Source organism: Neopelma chrysocephalum, unplaced genomic scaffold (genome assembly GCF_003984885.1).
Source record: "Neopelma chrysocephalum unplaced genomic scaffold, ASM398488v2 Primary Assembly neopelma1_59, whole genome shotgun sequence".
NCBI classification, from domain to species: Eukaryota; Metazoa; Chordata; class Aves; order Passeriformes; family Pipridae; genus Neopelma; species Neopelma chrysocephalum.
The window spans coordinates 1-14006 of record NW_020897714.1 but is presented as its reverse complement, the minus strand read 5'-3'; the positions used below and the strand labels follow the sequence as shown (position 1 = coordinate 14006).

The following is a 14006-nucleotide window of genomic DNA, read 5'->3' as shown; positions in this document are numbered from 1 at the left end:
CCGAATGTTTAAGAGCATCTGCCAAATACCAGATCAAACAATTACTTTTTTTCTGAAACTCAGACATATAAAATTTCATGAAAATCAAAGCAGCATAAAAACCGTTACTATTTCAGACCATATGTAAATATATAATAAGATGACTAGTTTTGTAATTTGATAAAGAATCCATTTAGATATATTGACCTTTAGCAGGCCATGAAGGGCACAGGAATTTTTTTTTTTTGCTTAACAGAAATACCAGTACAGTATTTTTGTTGTACTGGTATTTTATGAGGCTTAAAAAAATAATTAGTAAGACACATCAGATTGTAACAATATAAACGGATAAACTGTCTTTGCTAATCAGAATAACAAACCTGTGAAGGTTTATACCTGACAGTGTTTAGTGCCTTACAGGAACAAAAAATAGGCAAAAGCATAAAACACTCTATATTATTTTAAGGCAAAAAGAACTTAGTCCATACAAAAAAAGTCAGTGGGATGAATCTGACAATTATGCTATGCAACAAACCAGCTAATATCAATGTGAATATGGACCTAAATTCAAGCTAAACTGAACAGCAGCAGTAGTTAGCCTTCCAATAATTTCAAAACTGCCCCATCACTTTACAGTTCTGGGCCCTAGTTAGGCCAAAATGTAGAGCTAATGAACAACAGCCTGTCCCCCACAGTTCATGAGGGGTCTGTGACAATGATAGGGGGTCCTCCCAACCTGAACTGTCATCTTTAGAATATGAGCTACTGTGCTCTGCACAGGAATGCACTGCTGTCAGCCAGCATCAACCAGGCTCAGGAAAGTCCACACAGCTCCTCCTAAGACAACTCTGATTCCTCACATTACACCAATGCATTACTAAAGTTAAGGATTCACTGTATTAAAAAGGTACTGCACAGGGCTACATGTGTACCTTTCAATCTACTCTGACAAACAGACAGCACACAGAGATACTTTCCATGGAGGACAGAAGGACCTGAAATGTGAGCAGAGTCACGCTCATGATCCCTGACTCCCTTTAAGGAAAAAAGCCATGTAAGGCTTTTTCATGCAGCAGACTTCACCCCTCAGGTCATTCTCTGCTCATCTAAGCAGTGTCTGGAGTAGGGGAGGGAATGACTGCTGTCCACACTGCCATCCCACCTGCCTGGGAAGGGAGGTGAGCAGCTGTCCTCTCTGCTATGCAGGCAGCCTCTGACCTCCTACCTCCCCACACCAGTGCAAAGGTCAGATCTCAGCAGGCCCCTGAGAAGGGCAGAAATGGCACATGCAGGCTCCATGTGTGTGGTGCCTGAGATGTGTGGGAAGTCACTACCTTGGCAGGAAATCCAGGCACACCATACTGCTCTCAGCATCTGCCCCATAACCCACTTTTTACATGGAAACCTGTGCACTCCAGTTGGAAAGTAAAGAGGTGCTCATGAAACATCCAGCACTTCAGACATGTCCCTTGACAGGCCAGCTCTGAACACAGATGGATACAGAGTGACCCGGTGGCTGCCTCACTGCAGCCCTCCCATGTCCACTACAGAGCAGAGAAAACTAAATAACCCCCAAACAAACCTTTACTGCTACATAAAATAGTCTGAAATGATGAACTGTAAAAAATCAGTGGTGTTTGACTGGGAATATTCTCTTGGAGTGTGCTGAGTTTATATAGTTTCAAGGCAAATTCTTTGCTGACAAGCATTTGTAGAGCAACGCAGCAGTGCTGAGATACCATAAAAATGAAGTCTAATAATGAGGAGGAGCACAGACAGTGGTGCCAGATGTGGGGTAGATGCAGAAGTCTCTCTGCTCTGGGGCAGAAGAGCATTTTTCCTCAGTGAGGACTTACGGCCATTTCCACTCCCCCCACTTCTTAGGTAGCAAAAGGCTGGGATGAACACAGGATTTCATTTGCTTTCAACTGGAACTTCTCCATTTAGTCTGGTTTCCCGAACAAAGATCACAGATACCTATTCACAGTAAGAGCTCTGTGTAGGAAAAGTTAAATGTGTTAAGGAATATCTGTTTGTGTGCATTAGCAAATGGCCCCATTAACTGGGCTCAAAATGAGGTTTTGCTTTCTTTGTAGGCAATAATGTATTTGGAAAATGAGGTGGTGTTTTTCCAACCTGTTACTGTGTGGGTATGTATCACTATGCTATATGCCACACCAACAGGCATTGTTCAGTGTGGAGAAGTGTTCACAAGCCAGCCTTCACAAGGATGTTTTCCATATCAATGGACCTTGAACTTTCAGAGAAGAAAGAAGAGACTTCCAGACCTCCATAAGTTGTTTTTCTTCATTTTTTGCCTGACAGAGATCTGAAAAGATTTTAGCAATCCAGAACTGGGTTATGCAGAGAAACACTGTATCCATGCACTGAACAGAATGGAATGTGTGAAACATATTTATCTAGAAATTACAAACAAAAACCACTTCCTTCCTTAAAACCTGTTCAGCTGTGTGTCAGAGCAAATTTTATCCAAGAATAAAAGGAGGGATCCTGCCTAACTAGCCCCTGGGCTTCAGCACTACTTGCATTAGCCTGACACTGTCAAGACAGCATCATTATTTTCATATTAAAACACAACTTATAACATTATCATATGTGACAAAGCTATCCAGTTGCTAGGAAGGTTATAAAGAACACAACTACTAAAAGAAAAGAAACAAAAAACTGCTGCATTTGACCTTAGTTCAGCAAAACTAGAACAATACTTCCAATTTCCAGCTCAGCTGTTCGTCCCTCCCTAATCCAAATACGCAGCTATATTTGTGAGCTTTCTAAAAAAAACTTTCAGTTCTCAGCAGCTGCACATACACAAAAAGAAATTACTAAAAATTAAACTGTGATTGGTAATCTGCAACTTCCAAAATCTTGCCTACTTTGAGGCGGAAATTGAAGAGCTGTAGTATTCAAACTGATGTAAAACACATCTGTTATCAGATTTAAGGATCTACTACTGACAAAAGAACATCGGAGAAGTGCTGAAAATCTTACACAAGCACTATGGATGACAGTTATGCTAAGAGACAAAAATACCACAAAAAGATCACACAACCCAAACCTTGCTGCACATCAAACTGAATCACTACCAGGTCTATATTACAGAGTCACAGAATCTTAGAATGGCTGGGGTTGGGATGGGCCTCAATGATCATCTAGTTATGACCCCCTTGTCAGGGGCAGGAACACCTTTCACTAGACTGGGTGGCTCAGATCCACATCCAGCCTGGCCTTGAACACTTCCAGGGATGGGGCATCCACAAGTTCTCTGGACAAGCTGTTCCAGTGCCTCACCACTCTCACAGTACAGAATTTCTTTCTAATATCGAAAATAAACCTGTCCTCTTTCAGTTTAAAGCCATTCCCCCCATCCTGTCACTACATGCCCTTGTAAAAAGTCCCCCTCTGACTCTCTTTAGTCCCCTTTAGGTACTGGAAGGCTGCTCTAAGGTCTCCTTGGAGTCTTTTCCAGGCTGAACAACCCCAACGCTCTCAGCTTGTCTTCAAAGGAGAGGTGCTCCAGCCCTCTGACCATCTTCAAGGCTCTCCTCTGGATTTGACCCAACAGTTCCATGTCCTTCTTGTGCTGGGGACCCCACTTCGGGTGGGGTCTCATGAGAGCAGAGTATAGGGGCAGAATCACATCCCTTGACCTGGTGGCCACACTGCTTTTGATGCAGCCCAGGATGTGGTTGCTTTCTGTGCTGCGCATGCACATCACTGAGTCATGTCGAGCTTCTTGTCAACCAACACCCCCTAATCCTCTCTTCAAGGCTCCTCTCGATCCATTTTCTGTCCAGTCTGTGTTTGTGCTTGGGTTTGCTAGAAATTCTCATTTGACCTTTTTTTTCTGAAAAAAAAATGCTTCTAGTCCAGACATATTCCTGATTGGAATGAATTTTTAAGTAAAATATAATGAGATTTGGATTAAACTAGAGAGGTAGCAAATGAGCATTAAACGAGCATGAGCAACTTCAACCCTTTTTCATGGGCCCGTGGAAGTCTCTCTGTATGAGCATGCAGTTAGGCTTTGTCTTGTGGAATACAGATGTCTGCAGCTGAGCTGGTCATCACAGCTCCCTTTGCAGTCAGTAGAGAAAGGCCAGTGCCTCTTGGGCATACACATTCCCATCCTGCAGTAAAGCTCTAAAATCCATGAGATGAACTGTGCCCTGCACAGTTTCTGAAGAAGCCAGGATGCCATTGTAGAAAGCAGAACAGAGGCTGTGAGAGCCCTTCTCATCACTTCTTCTGAGCAGCAGCACAGAAAAGAAGCAGTGCCCTGACTCTTCTGTGGCAGAGTATATAGAATCATAGAATCAGCCAGGTTGGAAAGGACCTCTGAGATCATCATGTCCAACCCCTGATCCAACACCACTGTGGTTACTAGACCATGGCACTAAGTGCCACATCCAGTCTTATCTTAAAAACCTCCAGGGACAGAGAATCCACCACTTTCCTAGGCAGCCCATTCCAATGCCTGATTACTCTCTGTAAAGAATTTCTTCCTAATATCCAACCTAAACCTCCCCTGGCAGAGCTTAAGACCATCTTCAAAGAAAAATCTTGAGGTTTTTCAGGTATGCCATCTCTGTCAGAGAAGGCAACCAACAACTGCAGGTAACATTTCAAAACTGTGACACAAACACACAGAAGCACTCTCAAAAATATAGTGGTATTTTGGTTAACTTTCTTCAGGCTTTAAATACTGTCTGTTCAAAATAAAATATGTAACACAAATTCAGCCTATCAATCACATCTCAATGTCCTCTGAGATGAATTGCCTGCTTTTTCTACAGGCTATCTATTAGAGAATAAGTGGTTTTCTCCCCTTAAGAGGTAAGGAGTAGGAAGGTTTCTTCTGAGCAATAGGTCCAATGAAACACATCCTGGATTCTGAGGAAGAAAATCACAGTGCTAAAGCACATTTGTTTACATCTAGTTAGCTCTTGTTTCACTCTACAACATATTACACTGTAACTAAACATTTTCAAACATGCTTACCTGGAAAAGAATATCTCTGTGTATTTCAGCAGTATGTCTGCTTGATTCTTTTCAGCATCATCCATTGAACTGTACGGTTTTCCCGGTTTCATTTTGAATACTTCAATCTGTCAAATTTGTTGTAATTTGCTTTATGTTCTTTTCCAGATGCTGGGAATATGCAGAGGCAGGCAGGACGGGCACAGTACTATGATGGAAGTGAGTGTGTGAGAGAGGGCGTTGCTGCCTTGATCCACCTGAGCATCGGGAAGATGATGCACTATCTCCTGGAGACTGCTGCTGGTACCATGTGCTGCACATTTTCATTTTAATGTAGTTTGGTTATGGGCTTACCGTATGTCTGCAGGTTTGTGCATCAAAATTAAAGTTGAATATAAGCTTAAAAAGCTAAATGCAGAGAATAGTAGTGCAATGTGAAAATAACAGATTATCGTTAATTTTAGTTTTGTAGTAGATATTATACTAGTTGCAGAAAATTCAAGGAAATTACTGAACAATCTTTAGAAAAAACAGTTTTGTACATAAACAGCTACACTTTAGAGTACAGGAAAAATAAAACTCAAGGCTAAAACCAGAGAGAAGATACTGAGTTGCCTTGTAACATAGTTTGACACATAAGATTTGACTCAGCACATGACAGACCAACTTGCCTGTGGGCTTCGGGTGATTTTGTGCCAAAATTAATAGACTTCTCAGTGAGAGCTTGCATGGAACTACCATTAAGGGAAATCAGATTGAGGCAGAAAAAAAGAAATATATGTTAAATATTGCTAAAACAGTTAAGGTTGATCATCCTAATCTGGTCTGATTAAAACCTGATCATTTTTGAGGGTACAAACTAGTTGTAACCGTCCTTATTTAGATATCTGCATGTAGTATGAGTGCAGATGCTGTTTCCATTTGAGATTAACAAGGGTGCACCTTGTATGTTTCTTCTCACTTAGAAGAGTTTCTACTGTTTCTTACTTTAGCCGTGGCAGCTACTAGGTAATAGGTGAATATTTAGAACAGGATTATAAGAGAATGCAAAAGAACTTTCAATGTAGCCCTTCATACTTTCTTCCGAGCTCCTACACTCACTGTCAGGCTATACCCAAGCTACTGTACATAATGTACTCTTCCCTTACTGAGCAAAATAAAAAAGGCATTCATCAGCACTCAATACAGTGTGGAGAAAACAGTCACGCCTAACAGCTCCAAATCCACACTGCTGACCTGCATTTAACTGTCTGGATAAAGAGATCCTTCCAAGCAGGCTGGAGGTTTCTGGTCAACACTACTTAGCAACAGAAGGAAGAGACGACCACAGTTCCTGGACAAGAGCTGAACTCTAATGCTGGCTTGGCCAGTGACCTCACAGGTAACACCGAAAAACTCACTTCATATCTCTGTGCTTTCATCTCTGTCTGCTTTGCTCATAGCACTTCTGAGTGGGGGCTGCTTCTTCCTGTACAAGCATACTCTCTATTGAGGACTTTGTGTGACCAACTGATATTACTACCAGTAAATGCAAAAAAAAAAAAGTTATTGAGAAAACCCTTTAGTAATCAACTGTATTAGCCATTTATCATAAAATACACTAATCAGAAAAAACTTCAATTTTACCTTTTTCTCCAGTGTGTTAAAAGTACAGATACTAGCAATGCGTATATAGCATGCAGGCACAACATCATTTAAAAGGCACCTGTATCATTACCTCCTACAATGACCCAAACTCCTGGCCAAGTAGTGCTAACCATCTGTTGAACTTTGAGCATGGTATGATTGCATTAAACAGGCATCAAGACACAGTAAGCTCTTCAAAGCTTTCACGCGACAAGGTCAAGTTTTTCCTTGATTCCCCGAGGCTTTCTCAGCAAGCAGACCATCAGGAGTTATCATGCTGGTGAGCAATGGCAACATTTTTAGCACTAAGATCTTCTTTGCTTTTCTAAACACATAATTGCTTTGATGTTTTATTACACATCTTGAATACATCCAAGGTTATGAACACTGCCTGCAGAAACACCTGTTTTATCAGTTTTTCATTAGCAGACTGCTTTTGACTTCTGTATCATCTCTCAAATGTTCATTTGTTCGAAACCAAGCCTTACAGCATCTGGTCTCCTTCCCCCTTGCATATGAAAAGAAACACAGGGTATCTCTATGTCAAGATGCCCTGGGCAGAGGGGGCTTCTGCCCACTCAAAAAAGCCTCCACAAGAGCTCCCTACAGAGCAGCTCCAAAGCGTATGAGGAAGACAAGTGGGAAAACCACACAGCATTTTCAGAGCCTTTCAGTGTTGGCATCTGAATGTTACAGGGTGATTTTGAAAATTTTTCTCTTCGCTGCTATGCAACCTGAAAACAAGTGCTTGTATTCTCTGTAGTCTCTTAGAGTTGTATCTGGGACACCCAAACTCTGAAGAACACCATATTTAATAATTAACTGTTCATGAGATGATGAAAAGAACAAAGGAAGAGGTGCTCAAAAACAGGTGAAAGCTTCTACATATGAAAATGCATGGCTTAGGGGTGGAAGATGGACTCACACAGGAAAAGAATTGTCAGAGGCCAAGAAAACAGGACCCACAGTAACCAAGGATCTTGGTGGGGAGTTACTGTTCTCTGCAAACAGTTGGGGAAACGGCTCAGCTTTCCAGCAGTGGAAACCTTGCTGTGGCTACAGAGACCACAGAAATGCCCCAGGAGGCGGAGAGGCACTGAGGAAGACAGTAAGCATTACTCTTGAAGAGCAAGCTCCACCAAAGCTGCTTCTTGCTTTCCATTTCCACACCTCTGCCTTCCTCCCTGCACCAGGAATGGTCCAATGCCTAGTGCAGGGCACAGTGCCCACTGCACTGCACAGGGAATAATTTTTTTCTCCAGCTCCAGCAAATACCCCATTGGGACAGCAGACCATCCACCCTCCTTCAAATCTCACAAAGAGGAAAGTGGGGCTTTTTCTGAGCTGAGCTCCACCAGCACAACCTAAACCTTGTTACCTCCTGCTGCTCCAGCCCATAAGGATTCCGAGAAAATGTAGTAATTTTGGATTTAAAAGAAAATATATAGCATTGTGGCAACTGTGCATTATTAAACAACTCTCTGCAGAAAGAATGGGAAAGGGAAGCAGGCTCCTACAACCGTTACTTCTAATCTGACTCTCAGTCCTCACTCTATAGATAAAAAATTTAGGAGGCTCCCTGAACAGTTTTGGTAATTCAAGTTGTATCTCTTGTAGTTTTAGCATCCTAACTCCCTCATTACATGTAGTTCAATATGAATGTACTCCTACTGCAGAGATACATGGACAATGGCTATTCTTTTACTTAGGAACAATAAAAAATATGTTACCGAAATTTGACGGTCAAAAAAATATCCTCCTGAAGGAAAAAATCCTGCTAACCCCTGTGTTTGCTCCTTTCCTCTGCATTTTACGCTCTATAAGGGAATCTATTTCTTTGTCATTCCTGACAATTAGGAAGCATATAGATAATATACTCTACTTTTTTCTAAGGTTTTTGTTCTGAGCTTTGTTTTTTTTACAGATATTTAAAAATCCCTGTGGTAGGAGAGCTATACCACATATTAAAACATAACCCCTCTGTTCTTCAACTGCACTAAACCAGGAGTCAGCTATGGAATATTCAGAGCCAATATAAAAACATGCTAGAAATTGAACGAGGCCCCCAACAAACTACCCATTTCAGCAGAGAAAAACCAATCAGAAGGGCCTGACAGACCCTGACACTAAGCTGTATATTTCATAAGGGAAGGTAATTCAAAAAACAAAGTCTGAAAAATGGGTAAAAGAACAATGTAGAGAAGATTCAGTGAACAAAGCTGAAATGCCTGCCTGGTAGATTTGAGAGGAAGAGGACACTCTGCAGTCCTATCTGCTTCCATGGGCTTCTGCACCTCTGCAGAGCACCTTGCCAACTGGAGAGGCTTCTATGCTGGGACAGTGGTGTCTGCCCATGCATGGATGACATGACACCCAGGTAACATTACAGGCATAATGCTGCAGATATAGAAAGTAATGCTATAGGCAAGCAGGAAACAGGCTGGGGGACATCACTTCCAACTACTACTTAAAGCATACCCACTGACCTGATGCTCATCAAGTGCACTTTTATAAAGGACTCTAACCACCAGAAATCTGACAGAAATACTCTATTTTTTCCATTAGCAGGCAACTTTTTACAGGCCATTTAACAAATACTTGTGAGTCTCTGTTTGCTTCACAAGGTCCTTACAGTCTGGTCCAAGTTAAGGTCCATTACAATGTCCTGATCTTCTCACTCCTGCAGCCCCTCCAAGCTTGCCACACAAACCTAGAATGTACACCAATACATATGTTGTTGCATGGGCAATATACAGTTGGTAAGAGTAATAAATATGAGTTCACCAGTGCTTTTAATGAAATCCACGAATTCCCAACCATGTCTTATCACTAAATACAGGAAAGGAGCAACCCGGTTTTCATAGCACATCTAAACACCATCTGCTTAAATACCTTATAAAGTTTGAAATTAAAGTCATGTAGGACCTATAATATCTCTATATTCTCTTAAATGAAGAATAAAACTTCTGAAAAGGCCTAGCAACATTTCCATTTGGTTCAATGAAAAAGTGTAAAATATAAGGCAAAAGTTACAGAAATTAACTAGGGAGTCCAGAGCAAGTAGTCCACAAAGTAATTCCATTCACACTCCTACCACCTATGTGCACCCAGTCTGTTGACCAGACTATTGGGAAAGTAAGACTGTTCAGAAACTGAATTCCAAAGCCTGGAAGTACAGACTTCCATCTAAAATCATGAGAAATGCCTCATTTTTCAAATGCCAAATGACATGGCAAAACAACACAAGAACCCCAGTTTAACTACACTACCTAATATTACAGACCATCAATAAGATATAAGAAACCGAGATTTTTCACTCCAGACCACTCTTCAATTGAAAGAAAAACTGAATGCTGGAAAAGAAAAAACCCTCTTTACTGTACACCATTCCATCGTATAACGTGGAATAATCCTGACTGCTTCTGTTTCAAATGACTGTGCAGAGAAGTCAGGCCTGGCAATGGAATTCTGCATCTGCACCAGATTTTTACTGCAAATAATAGAGGTGAAAAGGTGAATAGCAGAGCAAGTCTGGACTGCTAAACCAATTAAGCCTCTCTTGAAAAGGAATCCAAAACAACAGCAAGAGGTCAGATACTACAAAGCATCCTTTTCAGAGGTATTCCATTACACTTGGCTTTCTTCCTGGGCTGGGGTCCAGGAATATCAGCACTGCCTTATTTTTTTTCAAGAAATAAGTTGCTTGAATAATGCGCACCTTGTGCACTGCATTAAAACAGACAATCATTCATCTCCTTGACATTTTTTTCTGTTCTCTTCTCTGAATTAAATGAAAGTATTTTTTCAATTTTTAGCAGAAGCCTGAAAACAAACTTGTGAATTACAAACAAATATCTCACAAAAGGCAGAAAGACTTTTTCTCAGTAGTTCTTTATTCACTCCAGGGATCCCACCTCACTTTATGATGTGTACCAAGAAGTGTACAAAACCCCAAAGATGACCACAGCCACAATGAAAAATGGTAAGAGTAAAGTCTAGCCTCTGCTGAAGCTCAGCTCAGTAATTTTTCCTATCACTGTGGGGAAGGCAGGACAGAGACACTCAAAGGAAACACCCATTCTTGTAAAGAAGTTGCAGATCTTCTTTTTTAGAAAAAAGGTCTGTATCTAAGTACTTTAAAATTACTCCTTTGATGTACTCTTTGACCGCACCCTTATCCCAGAGGAAATTTCTCATGGCTTTTAATTCTTGTCACCAAATTCACCACCTTTGACTTTGATTATGTCTGATGGCAATGATCTAGTGAGAATTGACTTCAATCAATACTCAGAGATGGTAATTTAAATAAATGTAATACTATGTCTTTGTGACTCAGAATCATGACAATTCAGTATGTTCCTCCCTCTTTATCAACAGTTGGCCAACTGGAAGATGCTGTTGCTTTTTAAATTACATAAAATTAACTTCTCTACCACTTGTGGCCTCTGGAAAACACAGGGTTATCTGGGAACCATCCAGCACTAGACACTTTTCCAGGCAGATTAAAATCTTTGAAAGGTACTTACAATTTTAACCTCCATTGTAATCTCTGCTTCCCAAGGGATACCCAAAGGAGACAATGGCATTTTTATGGAGGCTAACACAAATTCAGCTGTAGTCTTGGATGTACCCAAATCAGCTCTCGAGGCCAGTTTAGACACACTTTAGATGTTAGGCACAACAGTGTCTGCCTCCTTCCCAAAGCAGGGGACATCTTCCTGTCCTATATTCGCTTACAAAAGAGCCATTGACTAAGGGTGCAGACTGACGTTTGGCCACAGAGTGGATTTAGCAGCTCTGAGCCAGGAGGGCAGCCAGTCACATGCTCCTTCCAGCCACTGAGCTGTCCTGACTCAGTCACTCTTTTGTTGCCCTCAACCAATTTTTCAGCCAGATCTGTTCATCAATCTAGCTTGCTGGTTGTACCTGCAAACTGGGCAAGAACAGAGGTTCTCACAGCAGTCCTTGTTGCTTTAGTTGTTTCCTTTAATCTCCATAGCACTTTACAGCTTCTAAATACTATATTCATGCTAGATCATAAAAGTTGAATGTTTCCTCTGCTACTTAAACAGCAATTTAAGAGAGCAGCTTGAAATAATATGCCTCATAAAAATGGAGCTTGTCACAGAGGAGAAGGAAAAAGCATTGTAAACTGTAATCGTTCTGAGAAAATGTTGCTGGAAGATACATAACCCAATGTGACACTTGAAGTCCTTGTCATGGAGCATTTGATCATAAAAGAAAAAATATTACTTCTAAGGTCTATTTTCAAATCAGTGCACTACACATCCTGTCAGAACAAACGGTGCACTAATGCAAATGATAAATAAAAAATATTTTATTTTCACAGCCAAAGTATTTTCATTCCAAGAGTAACTGTAAAAATAGAGCTGCTGAAAGTGAATGTAACTATGAGAACAGTCTCATAACAGAAATTTTATGTATCAGCAGAAGACAGTATGATGTTATTACATCTCCTTAAGACAGAAAAAAATGAAAGATTGACCTTTCTTTCCCACCTTGTGTTGCAAATATCAGCTGTTAAACAAAGAGTGACATAAATCCAAACACACCATAACATGTCATTCCACTAGGGAAAGCACTAGATTGTCCTAGAAAGTGCAGCAGCACTGCAGCCATGGGTGAGGAACAGCCAGTGAAGTGAGCACGTCAATGGGGTTCTGTGCTGGAATAACTCTTGGGGTCACCACGAAACCCAACAAGGTGGCCAAAGCCTTTTCAAATCAAAGGACGGCAAAAGAGGACTTTTCACCAGCACCAGATTATGTATGTTCTCCTACTGTAAAGGACAGGAGCTAGCAGGTGAACGAAATTACTCTATTTTAGAGCATAGCAGTGGTAATGAAAGGGCTGGAAAGCAAAAAAATTGCTTTCTACGTAGGAAAGCAAAAACGTGCCTTTCCCTACTATGAATCAGAGCCCAGAGAGCGATAGGACATGTACGTGGTATGTACGTGGTATGTACATGGGACGTGGGACACCACAGGAAACAGCCTCCTCCTCCTTCTCCTACCTCACGGACAGGGAGCAGATCGCATGGATTTTGCCAGGGGTGGGAGCACACACGAACCCTTCGGAGCAGCACTACCCACACCTTGTAATACGCGTTACCTTCCTGTCGGGTGGGGACGGACCACTTTTACCTGGATCATACTGCATCCACCCCCATGCCGGCCCGTACTCCCGGCCATACGGCTCCCGCTCGGCAGCCCTCGTGATCCAGCGCTTCACGTGGGGAAACACCGGCCCCCGTCCCGGCTGGGCGAGGAACACGTTTTCTGGCGCGGATCGGAAGACGCCCGCCCTGGCCCCGCGTCTTTCGGCTTTGTGAACCCCGAGGTCTCCCGGCCCCGCCGCTCCCGGCCCCGCTCCCTGCGGAGCCGCTCACCCGCGCAGCGCAGGCCCTGCGAGAGGACGAAGCGGCAGCACAGGTCGCACCACGCTCCGGCCGCCGCCGGCCCGAACCGGTGCGGGGGCTCTGGCGGCGGCGCCGCATCGAAGATGGTGCGGACGTGGCGGGGCCGCGGCGGCGCCGGGCGGCGGCGGCCGCCGAACGCGGGGCCCGGGGCGCCGGCGGGCACGTCCGGCGGCGGGAGCAGCGGCAGCGGGAGCACCGCCCGGACCCGCCGCGGCTTCTCCCGCCGGTCCATGCGGAGCGGGGCGCGCCGGCCGCCGCCGCCTCTCCCCGCTTCACGCACGACACCCGCGGGCGAGGGGAGCGGGGAGGCGGCAGAGGGGAAGGAGGCACCGCGCCCGCGTCCTCCCCCGACCTGGCGGCCGCCGCGTCGCTTCCCGAGTCCTCTCGCCGTGAAACGTCTCGCCGGTCTGCCGGCCCCGTGCCCGGGAGGAACAAACTCCGCATCATTCGGCATAGACGCACTCGGGGATGCTGAAGCAGCCCCTGGCACAGGGGGAGCTGGCAAGAGCTGGCGATGCGCTTCAGTAGATTCCCATTAAAATCATATGCCTCAGTGCCTTAAAGCAGCTACTGGGGGAAATGTTTCCCAGGGCTGGACAGCGGTGACATAACCCCCCACACCTGGATGGGGAGGCTGTGGAAGCCTGGGTAGTCAAAGCGCTCATTCAACACTTGTGTCCGTTTCCAGGAGCAGACCACAACTTGGAACAAGCGCAGTGTGCCCCTGTTTGCAGCGCATCAGCAGCTCAACCTGCCGCTGCCGACCTTACTTGCCAACAAGCAGCGAAGTTCTCCAAAAGATGGACATCTACAACTACTGCAGATTGGGCAGGTACCAGTGTCAAAATAGCAAACGCCACTGAGGGATACTACCCCTAACCACATTTTTTTAAATAATCGATGGAACAAATAACAAAAAAAAAAAGCTGTTAAGAGCACAGAAGATTAGGTCGTGAGGCAGCCT

At 43.5% G+C, this 14006-nt stretch overlaps 1 protein-coding gene across 2 annotated transcripts in view; it reads right to left on the bottom strand.

Moving 5' to 3' along the window:
• Positions 1 to 13077, bottom strand: part of RASSF3 (Ras association domain family member 3) — a 107962-nt gene extending 94885 nt beyond the window's left edge. The window contains exon 1 of one of the 2 annotated variants that reach the window (XM_027679748.1): positions 13013 to 13077. Coding sequence is in view for 1 of the 2 variants with exons in the window: in XM_027679744.1 (XP_027535545.1) it covers positions 12768 to 12783 (16 nt within the window). In the remaining variant the exon portion in view is untranslated. Of the gene's footprint in view, positions 1 to 12767; positions 12822 to 13012 lie in introns of those variants that run through there. The other variant, XM_027679744.1, reaches the window with a different exon arrangement.
• Positions 13078 to 14006: the final 929 nt, after the last annotated feature.